At 42.3% G+C, this 13,666-nt stretch overlaps 1 protein-coding gene across 1 annotated transcript in view; it reads left to right on the top strand.

The window, feature by feature from the left end:
• The window catches only part of ube3c (ubiquitin protein ligase E3C), a gene marked incomplete at its 5' end in the record, with an annotated part of 28,119 nt that extends 18,125 nt beyond the window's left edge, over positions 1 to 9,994 (top strand). Inside the window, 7 exons of the mRNA XM_079234516.1 lie at positions 882 to 1,129; positions 3,928 to 4,140; positions 6,241 to 6,429; positions 6,531 to 6,597; positions 7,013 to 7,143; positions 8,797 to 9,230; positions 9,803 to 9,994. Of these exons, the coding sequence (XP_079090642.1) occupies positions 882 to 1,129; positions 3,928 to 4,140; positions 6,241 to 6,429; positions 6,531 to 6,597; positions 7,013 to 7,143; positions 8,797 to 8,967 (1,019 nt within the window). The 3' untranslated portion in view covers positions 8,968 to 9,230; positions 9,803 to 9,994. The remainder of the gene's footprint in view (positions 1 to 881; positions 1,130 to 3,927; positions 4,141 to 6,240; positions 6,430 to 6,530; positions 6,598 to 7,012; positions 7,144 to 8,796; positions 9,231 to 9,802) is intronic.
• Between the last annotated feature and the right edge of the window lie 3,672 nt (positions 9,995 to 13,666).

Raw genomic sequence — 13,666 nt, 5'->3', positions numbered from 1 at the left:
TGCGCTTTAACTCACTGTTTTATTGTATGTTTTAATTGTTGGTTTATGTGCAACTGTTTATGAGCTGCTGTCTAGACCAAATATAACTCGCAGGATAGATTCTCAAACGAAAATACTGTTAAAACTACTTATGTAAAATGAATATCTGACTTCGTCAGTTTTCTGTAAATGGAAAGTGTTGAACTAAAACACTTCCCAAAGCAAAAGTTTTAAATAAAAAAATCTCATTGGCCAGATTTAATTGAAATTGTTAGGCGATGCGACAGCTGTAACTTGCGATCTTGCAAATAGTACTTTAAAATTAAGGGTCAGTTAATAAAACCTGAGGTTATATTTGTTTTTTTGTTTTTTATATATATATATATATATATATATATATATATATATATATATATATATATCTCTAGAGAGAGAGAGGAAGTGTGTGTGATAAAATGTCTGTTTTTGATTCTTTTTAAATTTTTACAATGCTAAGAACCAATGCGATTTCCAAAATAACATGTTTCTTACTTTCCTATATATAATAATGTCAGAAACCCATTTAAGCGAGTAGCTTTAAGATTTCAAGTGGTTGTGATTTATTTTTAAAAAGTAAAATGAACCTGAGGTTGTGTCCAAGCCTGTAAAATGTGAGGCTGGGATTAGAACAACGACAGACTGGGGAGGTAACCATCAACTATTAAAAATGAAAGGCTCAACTGTTTGACTTGATTCTCTTGCTGGAAATTGCCAAACAATGAATGTGAAGTAAAGAAGGAAAATCCCAAAGGTCTCGGTCGTAAAGTTGCATTTCATTGTGACCATTAACTTGATTGGATGATGTTTATTTTGTCTCTTTTTTTGCACCTTCATAAATCCCTCCTCATGTTCTGTGTCGTTAGAACCCGACCTGAAGAAAAGGATTCGAGTCCATCTGCTCAATGCTCACGGTCTGGACGAGGCTGGCATTGACGGCGGCGGCATCTTCCGTGAGTTCCTCAACGAGCTCCTGAAGTCGGGCTTCAATCCCAACCAGGGCTTCTTCAAGACGACCAACGAGAGCCTGCTGTATCCCAACCCCGCGGCAGAGATGCTGATCGGAGAATCCTTTACGAGGCATCACTACTTCCTGGGCAGGATCCTCGGAAAGGTGAGCCTCCAAAACAAAATCTCATGATGAGTTTAGATATTCCCATGTCCTTTTTTAACAACCTTAAAATCCCCCAAACAAGGAGGAATATCCGACGATATTATAGCTGTTGGTGAAAAAAATCAAGGAAATTGTGAGATTTAGTAGTGACTGCCTGGATTTCATGGCCAATACATCATTTTAAAATCATTAGCAGTATCAAGGTTGCACTCGCTGCATGTATAAATTTAGAGGTTGTTTTGGTGTTTGCTCTAGAAACTGACAATGTTTAGAGAAATTGCCGTCATTTGTTTCTTGGGGTAAGAACTTTTAACCTGGCACTCTTGCAAGCTTTAGTTTCATCAATTAGCCCTGTGCATAATCTGTTGACGGCATTGTTTTTCTGTCGCTTCCTTCCTCCGATGGCACTATTTATTAGGGCCTAATGTTTCTAAATCATCCTTAATGCATGTGGTAGTGATTGTTTATCATGATGCCTCCCTCATGGGGGGCTATCATCGAAACCCGGAGAAGAATTGCCTCATGACAAGCGGTCGCCTCTCAATTAGGGCTTCCATTAGCCGATGATTCCTACCTCTTGTTTGTGTAGTGATTGCATTTGGCTGGCACTAAATCAGCGAGCCCACACAGACAGGACATAAATAAGCGTTCAAAGCATGTGGTAATAGCATTTTGATCTGTTTTACAGTCGGGAACATCCAGGTCTCTTCACTGTTGCTCGGTCCGAAATGGTCTGGTCCACTTATCAGTGAATCGTAACTCCTCCTCGTCTTCTTCTTCTTCGTCTTCTGTGTATTCTTTACAAGTGATAAATGACCAATCAGCAGCTAGAAGCTCTCCGTCCCTACTCCCTAGATATTGTGCTCTCAATAGCTAATGGTTCAGGCAATTAGGCAAGGGGAAATTAATTTGAATTTGACTTTCAATTAACCCTATCTTAAGTTCCTCTTTCACCATAAAAATGGACATTCGAATGGCCATCTGAGAGGTGTATTGATATTTGTTTAGTGCCGTTATTGCCTGGATAAAAGGCACCCGTTTATATAGATTGGGATTGCATCACCACTGCTGCAGTGTGCACAGTGCACAGTGCGGCTCAAAGGACACGGGAGATTAATATTGTTAATTAATGTCCGAGGCGTGCCATTGTTGTGGAGGTGATGTATTACAGGCAGGAGTGGCTTGTCTAGGGTACTCACTGAAATGGGATTGAACATCAGAATAGAGGCCGGCCATCATCCTTCTTCCTCACTTGTCCACCCAGCTGTCAAGCAGCAAGATTTAAGTCACAAATGGTGAAACGTGAAAACAGGTTTCTTTGCTTCTGCGGTTCTATCCCTCCAGACTTCAGACTGAAGAGTTAATTTATCCTTGATTGGAGTGTTTGCTGACATGGTCGTTGTCAAAATTGCATTTCTCATTATGTATTATGACCTGCAGGAGGTTCTCTTTGTGCCTCATTCGTCTCTCATTAGTACAAAACCTCCAACCTCATCAGCAGTGGCCTCTCCACTCCGTAAACTGTGAGGGTGAGGAAAGTTTCATCCTCCTCTTCCTCCTCCTCCTCCTGCTGCCTTACTCTGCATACTTCTGCACTTATGTCTCATCTCACTGATATCCAGCGGCTGATAGTTTCCTTTAGAGGTGCGTGAGGTTGGCACCCCATATTAATTGAGATGCGTTTGAAAGGCATTATAATTTTATTGATTCTTAATGCTGTAAATAAAGGAATGTATTTGGCAGCTAACAGAATGCACCTGCAATATTGTTGGCATTTATTCCACCTGATGGTGCCGAGATCTGCTTTAATTGCGTTGCCACTGCACTCACTTATATTAAAAGGCCCGGGCCATAATAATTAATTCTTTACAGCCCAAGTCATTTTGGCACAATTTCTGGCAATAAACACTCATAAATAAAGTGTGTGGCATTGAAAAAATAAGGCTACAGGTTTTTCCCATATACTTATTGCTGCCTCTTCCCGGTATAAGTGTTATTGATAGGTTTCAAGGGGCCACGCGGCGCATATGGTCTGAAACGAGCACCGGCCACGAGAGAAATACTAAGTGGATTATTTTGCATAAAAAATAGACAATGTTTGAAGTTGGGCAATTAACCTGTGTTTAGAAAATAGCCGTGATTTATGCGTGCGTGTGTGTTTAAGATGCATGCATTATGGAAATCCTCTAGATTTATAATCCATTTAGCTGATGTGGTCAGGGTTTTTAGCGCTATCATTTATAAAGACCTGTATATTTTAATGCCTCCAGCGGGCTCTTTTTCTGACTATTCCAGTACATTAGCTTTGGGTTTTATGAGTCACCTGCCCAGCTGTGCTTCTTAATGGCATTTGAGGTCAAGGTGAGAATTGGCATTTATAAAGTTTGAAGCGGGTAAAACCGAAGCCTGTGAGTTTCAGATGGATTGTGTTTTCTGTTTTGCTCCTAGACACTCTGATGTGACCAGATTTACTTATCTTATCACTTTATTCCTTAATATGAGCTTAGTAGGCAAATATAGTGTTGTATAATGTATGTTGTAATCAAATTTTTGAATATGTACTTAAAAATGTAATGCTGGCCACTTGATGCGGGCTGCAGTCCACTTAGTTATCTTAGTTATTTAATCATCATGTTTTATTCAGTGACACCCAAGCAATAAACAATTGCTGTGGTTAATGCTCCTAGCATTTCCTCATTTGCACTGATTGACTGATGTTCATGGGGAAATTTACAAGAATGAAGTGTATCCTTGTCCCGCAGTTGTCCTCCAGTTGACGGCCACACTTTTTTCTACAGGCTCTGTACGAGAACATGCTGGTGGAGTTGCCTTTCGCCAGTTTCTTCCTGTCCAAGCTGTTGGGAACCAGTGCTGAGGTGGACATCCACCACCTGGCATCGTTGGACCCGGAGATGTACCGCAACCTCCTCTTCCTCAAGAGCTACGAGGGCGACGTGGAGGAGCTGGGCCTCAACTTCACGGTGGTCAACAACGATCTGGGAGAGGCTCAGGTGACTAGGGTTGGGGGGCAGGGTGGGATGGAGTCGGATAAATGATTCACATGTTCTATTTTTTCCATCTCTATTTCTACCCCCAGTCGGTACATCTCATTCAGCCATCGTTCCTTCCTCCTGTTTAGTTCCTCTTTGTTGCGTTAATAATTCATTTCCTTCGCGATGAACCACTTTTCAGCTCTGAGAGAGATAAAGCACGTCGCCGCGGCCGCTCTAAGCTCTGCTGCAGCGCAGGGAACACAGCAGCTCTGTTGACCTTGCCACCTGCCATCACCCCCCACCCCCCCTGAAATGATCTCAGAACACGCCTGACAGAAGCAACTAGCTGCTCTTAAGCACGTCCTCTCCAAAGCTCAAGGCTGCCGAGACGAGCCGCCAGCAGCACTCACCTGGGCCGAGACCGGCACTCTACCCGGAGCCGCTGTTTGCTCAGGGCCGTATTAGCTCTTCTCAAACAACACCTGAAATGGCAGAGTTACAATGTAGCCCTCCCGGTCGCAAGTAGGGCATCGCAAACACGATAGGGAAAACAATTTGTGAAAGATTAGGCACACACCCGGGAGCAGTCTGCCCTGCATTTGCCCTCGTGAGATAGCCAAAGCAAGCAAGATAAGGACGGTAATTCTCTTACATTAGCACATAATCAGAATCCACTGTGGGGGAGGGGGAAAAAGGCTGAAAATGATTACCCGTCAGTGGACAGCATGCTGTATGTAGCGTTCAGGGGATGAACAAAATATGAAACGCCTTACTTTATGATGCAATCTGATTTAATATCGCTGGATTGAACACCTTTGTGAGGCTTATCAATCAGTTATTGTGAAGACTGCGTCAGAGAGGTTGTTGCTATCGCTGTGAATTTTGACTGCAGTTTGTTCAGTTGTTTAACAAACATGGTGTTCAGTATCTGTGACACTCAAGGTGCTGTGGTCCCGTTCATCAAAAACGTTTTGTCTTTCAGAGATATACAGAAAGGTAGTTGCGATCATGAGTATCAATACTGGATAAATTCTCCCAGAGCTTTATTTGGACTGAAAAAAGGCAACGTTTTGATCTTATTTCCATTGTGCTCCATGTTGTAGTTTGACGTCGTAGAGGTGTGTATATAAAGGCACCAGAACAACATTAAAATACAACATTAAAATAAAACAATAGGCTAATAGGCTAAAGTACACACTTCCTATTATTCTAAAAGTGCTCCATTAAATGAGCTACATCCAACCCTGCCTACACAACTGTCTTTACAGGGTTTCGTTATCTAAAACCCAGTGTTTATTTTGCCTTCAACAGTAACCGGCAGTAACTATTTAGTCTTTTAGTTTTGTAGCTTGCTTCATGCTGCTTTGAAAACATTAAAACATGTTGATATCAAATGTCCACCTTTTTGTATTGGGATTTATGGGAGGTAGACACAAACGTGTATTTGTTCCTAAAGTTACTAACTCCTAGTTGCATAACTAAGTAGTTTAGTTCTTAAAGCACAATATCACATATGATGCAGGGACATTTCTCTGGAAAGAGATGGTTTTGTCCCCTTGTAGCTGCGATGATGTCGTCACACACCCAGCTTTATGAACAGAGATGAGCACATCATATCAAGTGCTAACTGCTCTATAGCTAATGAAAGGAGAACTTGAGGCCAAATTGTATTGGACCAGATGTTCATTGGATGTGCTATATTTAGACACAGTGAAATGCACTTAACCACACACACACACACACACACACACACACACGCACACACACACACACACACACACACGCACACACACACACACACACACACACACACACACACACACGCACACACGCTCACATTGAGCCATACCTTTAATCAGAGTGCTGTTGGAAAACATTTTAATTGCCTTTTCTTTGATTGAATTGAATCCACCTGGTACAATTAAAGCACTTTGTCTGTGTGTTGGTCATCTGGCACCCTCGGCAGACACAACACACTATGATCTGCATAATAAAATATGCAGTATGGCTTACTTACAGTAATATTACTCCGGTACTATCAGTCATGTTATATTTAAACATAACTAAGACACACTGTGGAATAGAGGAACTAAACTGTGGGGAAAATGTTTGACGCAGGTGGTTGAGCTGAAGCTGGGAGGCAAAGACATTCCTGTGACCACAGCAAACCGGATAGCCTACATCCATTTGGTGGCCGACTACCGACTGAACAAGCAGATCAGGCCTCACTGCCTGGCCTTCAGGCAGGGCATTGCCAACGTGGTCAACCTGGAGTGGCTGCGCATGTTTGACCAGCAGGAGATCCAGGTACGCTGCACACGACGAGCAACACTGTCCATCAGCATCAAGTTTCTGGGAGTTCTGAATGTTTTTCTACCTGTTTCTTTTAAATATATGTATCTATGCAGGTGCTGTTATCTGGGGCTCTTGTGCCAATTTGTCTTGATGACCTGAAGAATTTCACAAACTACTCAGGTAGGAGCTGACTTTTAGTGTTAAAAGTAGTTATGTTGGCGTTTCAACTTCCTGTAGTCCCGTATAGGGGCACACCAGCAATTTAGTAATGCTTTTCCACGAGGCTCACGAGAGAAAAACACTTGCTGCAGAGGCGGAGATCGAATAACTTTTAGTCCCTATATTCTCAAGCTCCAAAAATACTAAATCCTACACTCCCCACATAACTGAACTCAATAGTGTCTATTTTTTGGACCCTCCAAGCTTTGCAAATACCCATGTCCTTCAAACCCGACACCTCCAGTATAACATAGACATATAAGAAAGAGCTTGCAGACCAAGCTGGAGTCCCTTCACTTCACTAATAGATAAAGAGTAATGTATGTATGAGGCTGGGTAGACTAACATCCTTTTTCTTCATTGTAATCTCCTTTAGGCGGGTACTCTGCCACACACCCAGTCATCCTGATCTTTTGGGAAGTGGTCGAAGGCTTCACAGACGAGGAAAAGCGTAAGCTGCTGAGGTTTGTCACCAGCTGCTCCAGACCTCCCCTGCTTGGATTTAAGGTGAGGTTCTATCAGAATTGAACTCTCCCCTCGCTCCATCTTTTCTTTCCCCGATACTTACTCTGCTGATTGTTTTACTCCCTGTATCCTCCATTATTGGCAGGTTTTCCAAGCTCAACAGAAGGGAGTGTTCCTTCTTAATGGGCTTGTAGTGAAAATACCTGGACTGATAAGAGCCCTCAAAATTATCATTTTCAAATTAGGCGGCGATAAGAACGAGCCACACTGAGGTCTTATCTCCACTTCTACTGTTGTATTATAGTTCATGACCTTCCTCTGTTGAATAACTCCTTCTGCAGCCCTGTATGTGTGGGCTTGGTCAGAGATCCTGGCTGGGCAAATATTACCGCTCAGAACTCGGTAGCACGTTGAACCTTTGAACTTTTGCCTTATGTGTGACACGGCAGAAAGCAGCAATTTCCTATCAAACGACTATTCAAGTTAACGATATCCACGTACTTCTAAACATTGTTTCAGCAGTGCTGAATCATTATTGCGCCTATTTCTGAAATGATTTCCTAATTGGAAGCCGTTTCACTTTCTCACTGACTTGATTTGTGGTACACTTAGGTAGTTTGAGATAGGGGGGGCGGGGAGGACAGAAAGTGTTGCTCTGGGCCATTAAGGAGTTTTTATGTGTTTTACTCCATCTAACCAGAAGCTGTAATCATCATATGATTGGTTTTAGTACTCTTTATGACTGTCATTAGTTAAGAAAACATAATTGCAGTTCTGTCAGTAGACTAAGGGAACAAAACTCTCCTAAAAATCCTTTGCAGTACCTTCTCTCAGGGTTTGAGAGTTGCCGTCCCTCCTCATTTAATCAATTTGTCTTTGGCCCGTGTGTAGATACCCCCTCCACTCCTCCCCTCTTCTCCGGGCAGGCTAGGACGGTAATTCGTGGGGGAGCGGCCCCTGACCCGGCCCTCAGTCTCAGCCAGCTAAGCCTTAATTAGCTGTCGTGAAACGGCCCAGGATTCATTAGAGGAGAAATAGCTCTGTCAGGAGAACCCATTTAAAAAAGATGATGGAAACTCTCTTTTTTTCCAAAATGATAGCCGTGGTAATGGCGCTTTCTCAATAAGCAACGATAGTTTAATACGGTAATTGTCAGAGAAATGGGGTCATTACAGCTAAGCCCCCGAAGAGCCATTTAATCGTGCGAGTATGGCCGCTGGACCGCATACGCTAACTTTAAATAGCGGGATGAAATCAGGGTGGAGGAGTTTATTTTGTCAGCCCGGCGTGTGATGGAAACGGTCAGTGTCACAGTCTACAGATGAGGTGGCCTCATCGCATGGAGGCTTGATTTAAAAAATGCCAGATAGACAACATGAAATGACCATTCTTTCAGTGTCTCATCCAAGGGTCAAACTGTGGGCCAGTTTCCCGCTCGGTACCCTTCAAGCGCTAACCTGATTTCCTAAATTTATACTTGCACTGTATTAGCTGAACGCTTAATGTCTCTCTTTTAACATTCATCCCCTTGTGGAAGTTGACATTTATTGCCTAATCTGGATTGCTTTGGACATTGCGATCGTCACGGACACGAGTTGATTCTCGCCTCATTATTTGTCTCTAAATGCCTCCAGATTTCTCTGCGGCTGCAGCCAATTTGTCAGCTGCTTATTAACAGCTTCCGTTTGCACACAGGAGCTTTACCCGGCCTTCTGCATTCACAACGGCGGCGACGACCTGGAGCGCCTGCCCACCGCCAGCACCTGCATGAACCTGCTCAAGCTCCCGGAGTTCTGCGACCAGCACCTGATGAGGAACAAGCTGTTGTACGCCATCGAGTCCTCGGCCGGGTTCGAGCTGAGCTGAGGAGAGGCCACGGCTTCTCTGCCCCTGTATCCACGGACTCGACGCCACAGAAATGGCTTAGGAGAAAAAGACTCCAGTTCAGAGTCGCAGAAAAAAAACGAAAAAAAAAAAAAAAAAGGAGAGTTGGGAAACAAACGATGCACTGACCCGCCTGATTTACTGTGTTTGTGTGTGTACGAGTGTGTGTGTGTGTGTGTGCGTGCCAAGCCGAGGAAATGAACACACGCAGACTCAAGCAAAAAGGGGTGCAAGGATGAAGCAGGGTAGGAAGCCTTTTTTTTTTTTTTTTTTTAAATCTTTGTTGCTTTTAAGTAATTTAAATGTTTAATCACTTGTCGGAACACTTTAGAAGAACAGCGATGGGGGTTGAATTTAGCAGGACATGCGCTGACACAGGAACAAGAGTAGCAGCTGCTCTCTTGTGTAATGAACATGAACGGGCAGTTATTTTTTCACCAAAGATTAAGTGGCATCGCATAAAAAGGCAATATAACGACAGAGGGACTCTAAAGCCACCTTTGTGGTGTGCCAAGGGCTGCAGGGGTGGAGGAGCTTTTGTGTATAGCCGTCATGTATTCATGTAGAGGTCATCGAAACTCCAGTTTTTGCGATTTCCTCCTACGATTATTATCACGAGTATCAACCGTTGTGTGCGATAACCATCCCGTAACGCGCGCGCTCATGCCATCTGAAGTGTTGAAATGGCTTATATTGCTGGACTAAATTTGAGGAAAGTATTATATGATTATGGATTTGTGAATATGTATATGTTTACAACTGCTCTTGTATTATTCATTTATTCAGTATTTGTACAGGTTTGTTTTTCTTTCCTTAGTTTTTTCTTTTCCTGAATGGAGGCCTCGTGTTTTCACACGTGCTCGCTAAGGTGAACAATCTCTTCCCCGGTCGGCGTCCTGAGGTTCGCTCTTCGGGAGCAACAACCATAACGTGCACAACATGATCCGTGTACCAATGGGGTGAAAAAAGGAGTGTATGGAAATAAACCCACTTTTCTTTTTGCATTTTCCTTCCATAAGTATCGTTTCTTGTTGCTTGTAATTTACAGTAATGACCTAGACATAAAACAGTGCTTTGTGGGAAAATCTCCTCCTGAGTTTTATGGCCTCTGACATATAATTAAAGAAACATCCAGTTAAGAAACACTGAGCAGAAGTATTCTGGCCTTGAAATGCATTATCGGGCTGAGCACAAATTAAGATTGTGTGCGTTTGCCATAAATCTACCTGCCCTCTGATGCAGTACAGCCCAGTAAGATATCCATCCCTCTTTGGACCGAGTCCATCCCTCCATCCTCTCCTCCCTGCTGAAACAGCCAACTTTACTGCCCCCTCTTCTCCTCTCAGAGCCTGAACCCCTCGCATCCGCTGGGCCAGGGAACTCAAAGTGATAATTGGGTCTTAAAAACCAGACTTGTCATTGAAATGAGGGATTCATCTCAATTACTATGAGATTTATTTAAGACTATTACCGTGTGATGGATTATAACTGACAAAGTTAATGCAGGTTGTTATGAATCATCCTCAGTGCGTAATATACTTTAGCTTTCTCGTAGGCCTTTTAAGAGCTAATTGAAGCTTTTAGGCTTGTTTATCTTGCTGCAGAGCAAGGAAACATCAAACATCACTTGAGGGTGAGTGTGGATTGTAGCCTACTTTGCTCAATATTATTCCAAAAGTGCCATCAACTGAGCATGCCTGGAATGTGAGCATTAAACCAGACGAGTGTGTGCCCAACATGGAAGCATATCTGACAAGTTAATCATAGCCGATTCAGTCTTAAATGACCAAGTAACAAATCACTTGAAGCAGAATGACAGTCATAGCTGCAGATAGTGCATCCAAGAGAATCATGTGCCCCTTTCAGTTTATTTGTTATAACAGAGCACCATCTGGTGGTCAACCAGTGATACTGCACGAAGAACATTTTCAACATTTGTATTTTTGGACACCTAATGTAAAATCAGGCACGTTATTCTGCCTCATAATAAATGAAATGGGGCAAACTACAGCGCATTGGGCCGGCGACCCCCTGGGAACATTTCAAAGACGCATCATTAATACACTTTGGCCGCATGGTTGCAGCAGAAAGGACAATAAATTCTTATTGCCTTGAACCTCTCTGGGCATGTTTCCATATTCATAAAGCACAAGTGTGGGTTCATTCATTTGGCATGTAGCAGCACATTAGGACAGCTTTGTGTGTGACGGTGCAGCGGTATGAGTGTGTGCACTCTGCCTGTCCAGACATGAACAGGGAGTGGGCCAACCTTTCTGGGTTTCAACAATTTGCATGCAAGCAGCAGCCTAGTCTTCATTAGTTGTGCTGCTTTACAGTTTACATTTAATAATTATCATAGTTTGTCTTTTAACCTTCTGCATTTATCAACGTATGAGGTGAATTGCAGCCTGCAGTCATAATTATCAAAGAAAAGCATATAAAAGTCTATTTGAATACGTTTGGAGAAAGCTATCGACTGCATGATTAAAAAAATGACCTGTGCATGTTATCTATTGCAGTGATTCCTCCTGCTCAATGAGTCTAATTAGATACTGACTGGCCATAATGTCTCGTATAATTAATAGCCATCTGTCATTTTCATTGGGTCTTCCTTTGCTGGCAAGAGCTCCAGTCGTCTTTAACGGCAAGAACGACCTTCCTTTTCCATTTAAAATCAATGCCAGTCTGTATAATTTCAGCCTCTATTCGGTTCAAAACTGCAATAACCTGCACTGCTGTATTCTGTTTCTTTGGGTTATGATAAGTTCATCCAACTGATTTTATTTGTTTTTATTTTTGTCCTGCCCAGTTTGTTTAGCTGTAACATAACAATATGGAATCTCACATCATTACAGACCCTATAGGCATCAATGGTGCATCCACGAAACTTACTTTGCCTTGTTGGACCTCTTCTGTGTGGGCAGCTTCATTGAGACTGACTCTCTTGACATGATAATTATAACGTTCATTTATACAACACTTTTCAAAATCAGTGATCACAAATTGCAGTGAAGCAGTAAAATCAAATGACATACATTACAAAATACTATTCTATATGCGTACACAAATGCACACACTAGTGAGTTAAAAGTCAGTCGTGCTGTAAAAGTCACCGATTTAGCCAAGTTTAAATTTCTATTTCCTAGTTGTGGTGCCAAACAGATAAAAAAAAGTTCTGGCCCCTTCAACACTGAAATGTATGGTAACAGCCAACAGGTTCCTGCCTGGGGGTATCCCACTGCTCTGAAGTATAGCGTGCAATTAGATCTGGGGCCAGGTCGTAAATGTTATAAAAGTAATAAGTAGGAACACCTGTGCAGGAGTACAGAACATTTAAAAGTTGCACATAAACCTGGAACTGGAGTCTGTGTTGCATGTTAGTATCTCACGGTTTTAATCTTCAGCCCAAACTATGAGATCTGATTATGAGAGAGTTTCACAGCAGACATTTTATGTGTCAGAGTGTGAAAATCTCAAGCGCAACGTCTTATTAATGGCAACTCTTCTTCAGGTAAGTGTCCCAGTGAGCCAGCATATATAACATTAGGGCCCTTGGAGCTGTATTAGCCTTAATGAAAATAAGTTAGTTAGTTTTAGTAATAGCTAAATGTGCTTTTTCATACTTGAATGTGTCAAAGTGGTGAAAAAGGTAAGTGGAGAACATATTTTTTTCCAGATATATCGACCTATTTCCTATCTATTCACATGGTGCCCTCTTTTATAGGCAGGGATGGTCTTCCATAGTATTTCCCAAGCTAGTAATCACAATAGTCCTAGGTCACCTGTTTCGCACGCGCTACACGACAGATGGCGCCGGAAGCCTGGTCTTGGTTCCTGCACCTGCATGGGCAGAAGCTCCGATAATTACCGTAAAACAATGGGGACTTTTTAATGAATATCCGAGGTGCAGGACAGGCTCGTATCTCAGTTCATGTTCAATGCACACGTGGACAGTAAAGACAGTCATCTGTTTGCTGGGCCTGTTGAGTGTCATCATGGACGCGTGAGCAGGGTCAGCGAGACGGCGCTGCTGTCGACACTCAAAGGCGTGGTGCTTTCAAGTGCCCTTTAGGCAAAAAAAGAAAAAAAACCTCTGTCGTTAGTTTTTGCATTTAATAAAATGCTGTGCTTTCAATCCTCATGTGTTGCATGTACAAAATTTGTCTACTTAAGAATTAAGTTAATGAGACCATTTCCCTTTTATTTTGCTCCCCATTGCAAGAGCAGCAACATGAAGGAAATATAATCTAAAAGTAGCTCATTTGTTTGTGCAATCAAATTATCACTCTAATGATATTAACTTATTAAACTTATTTGCAGCTGTATCTTCCCTGAGGTACAGAAGTATTAAAAAAAGAATGTTCCCCTGATCCTCATTTCACTGTTGCCCCAGCCTCACCAGCCATTGGACAAGAGAGGATTTCAGCCACAAGACCAGAGTTCTTCTAAAATGTGCAACACTGGAGTTCTAAAATACTTGATTTTCAACACTGGAGTTCTAAAATACTTGATTTTCAACACTGGAGTTCTAGAATACTTGATTTTCAACACTGGAGTTCTAGAATACTTGATTTTCAACACTGGAGTTCTAGAATACTTGATTTGCAACATTAGAGTTACAGATTTTTCCGGATGCTTGGTCTTCACTGGTGCTGTAATAGTGTTATACTAATGCGGTTAG

This window comes from Taurulus bubalis, assembly GCF_910589615.1.
Source record: "Taurulus bubalis genome assembly, chromosome: 18".
NCBI lineage: Eukaryota > Metazoa > Chordata > Actinopteri > Perciformes > Cottidae > Taurulus > Taurulus bubalis.
This window is presented reverse-complemented; position numbering and strand designations above follow the sequence as displayed.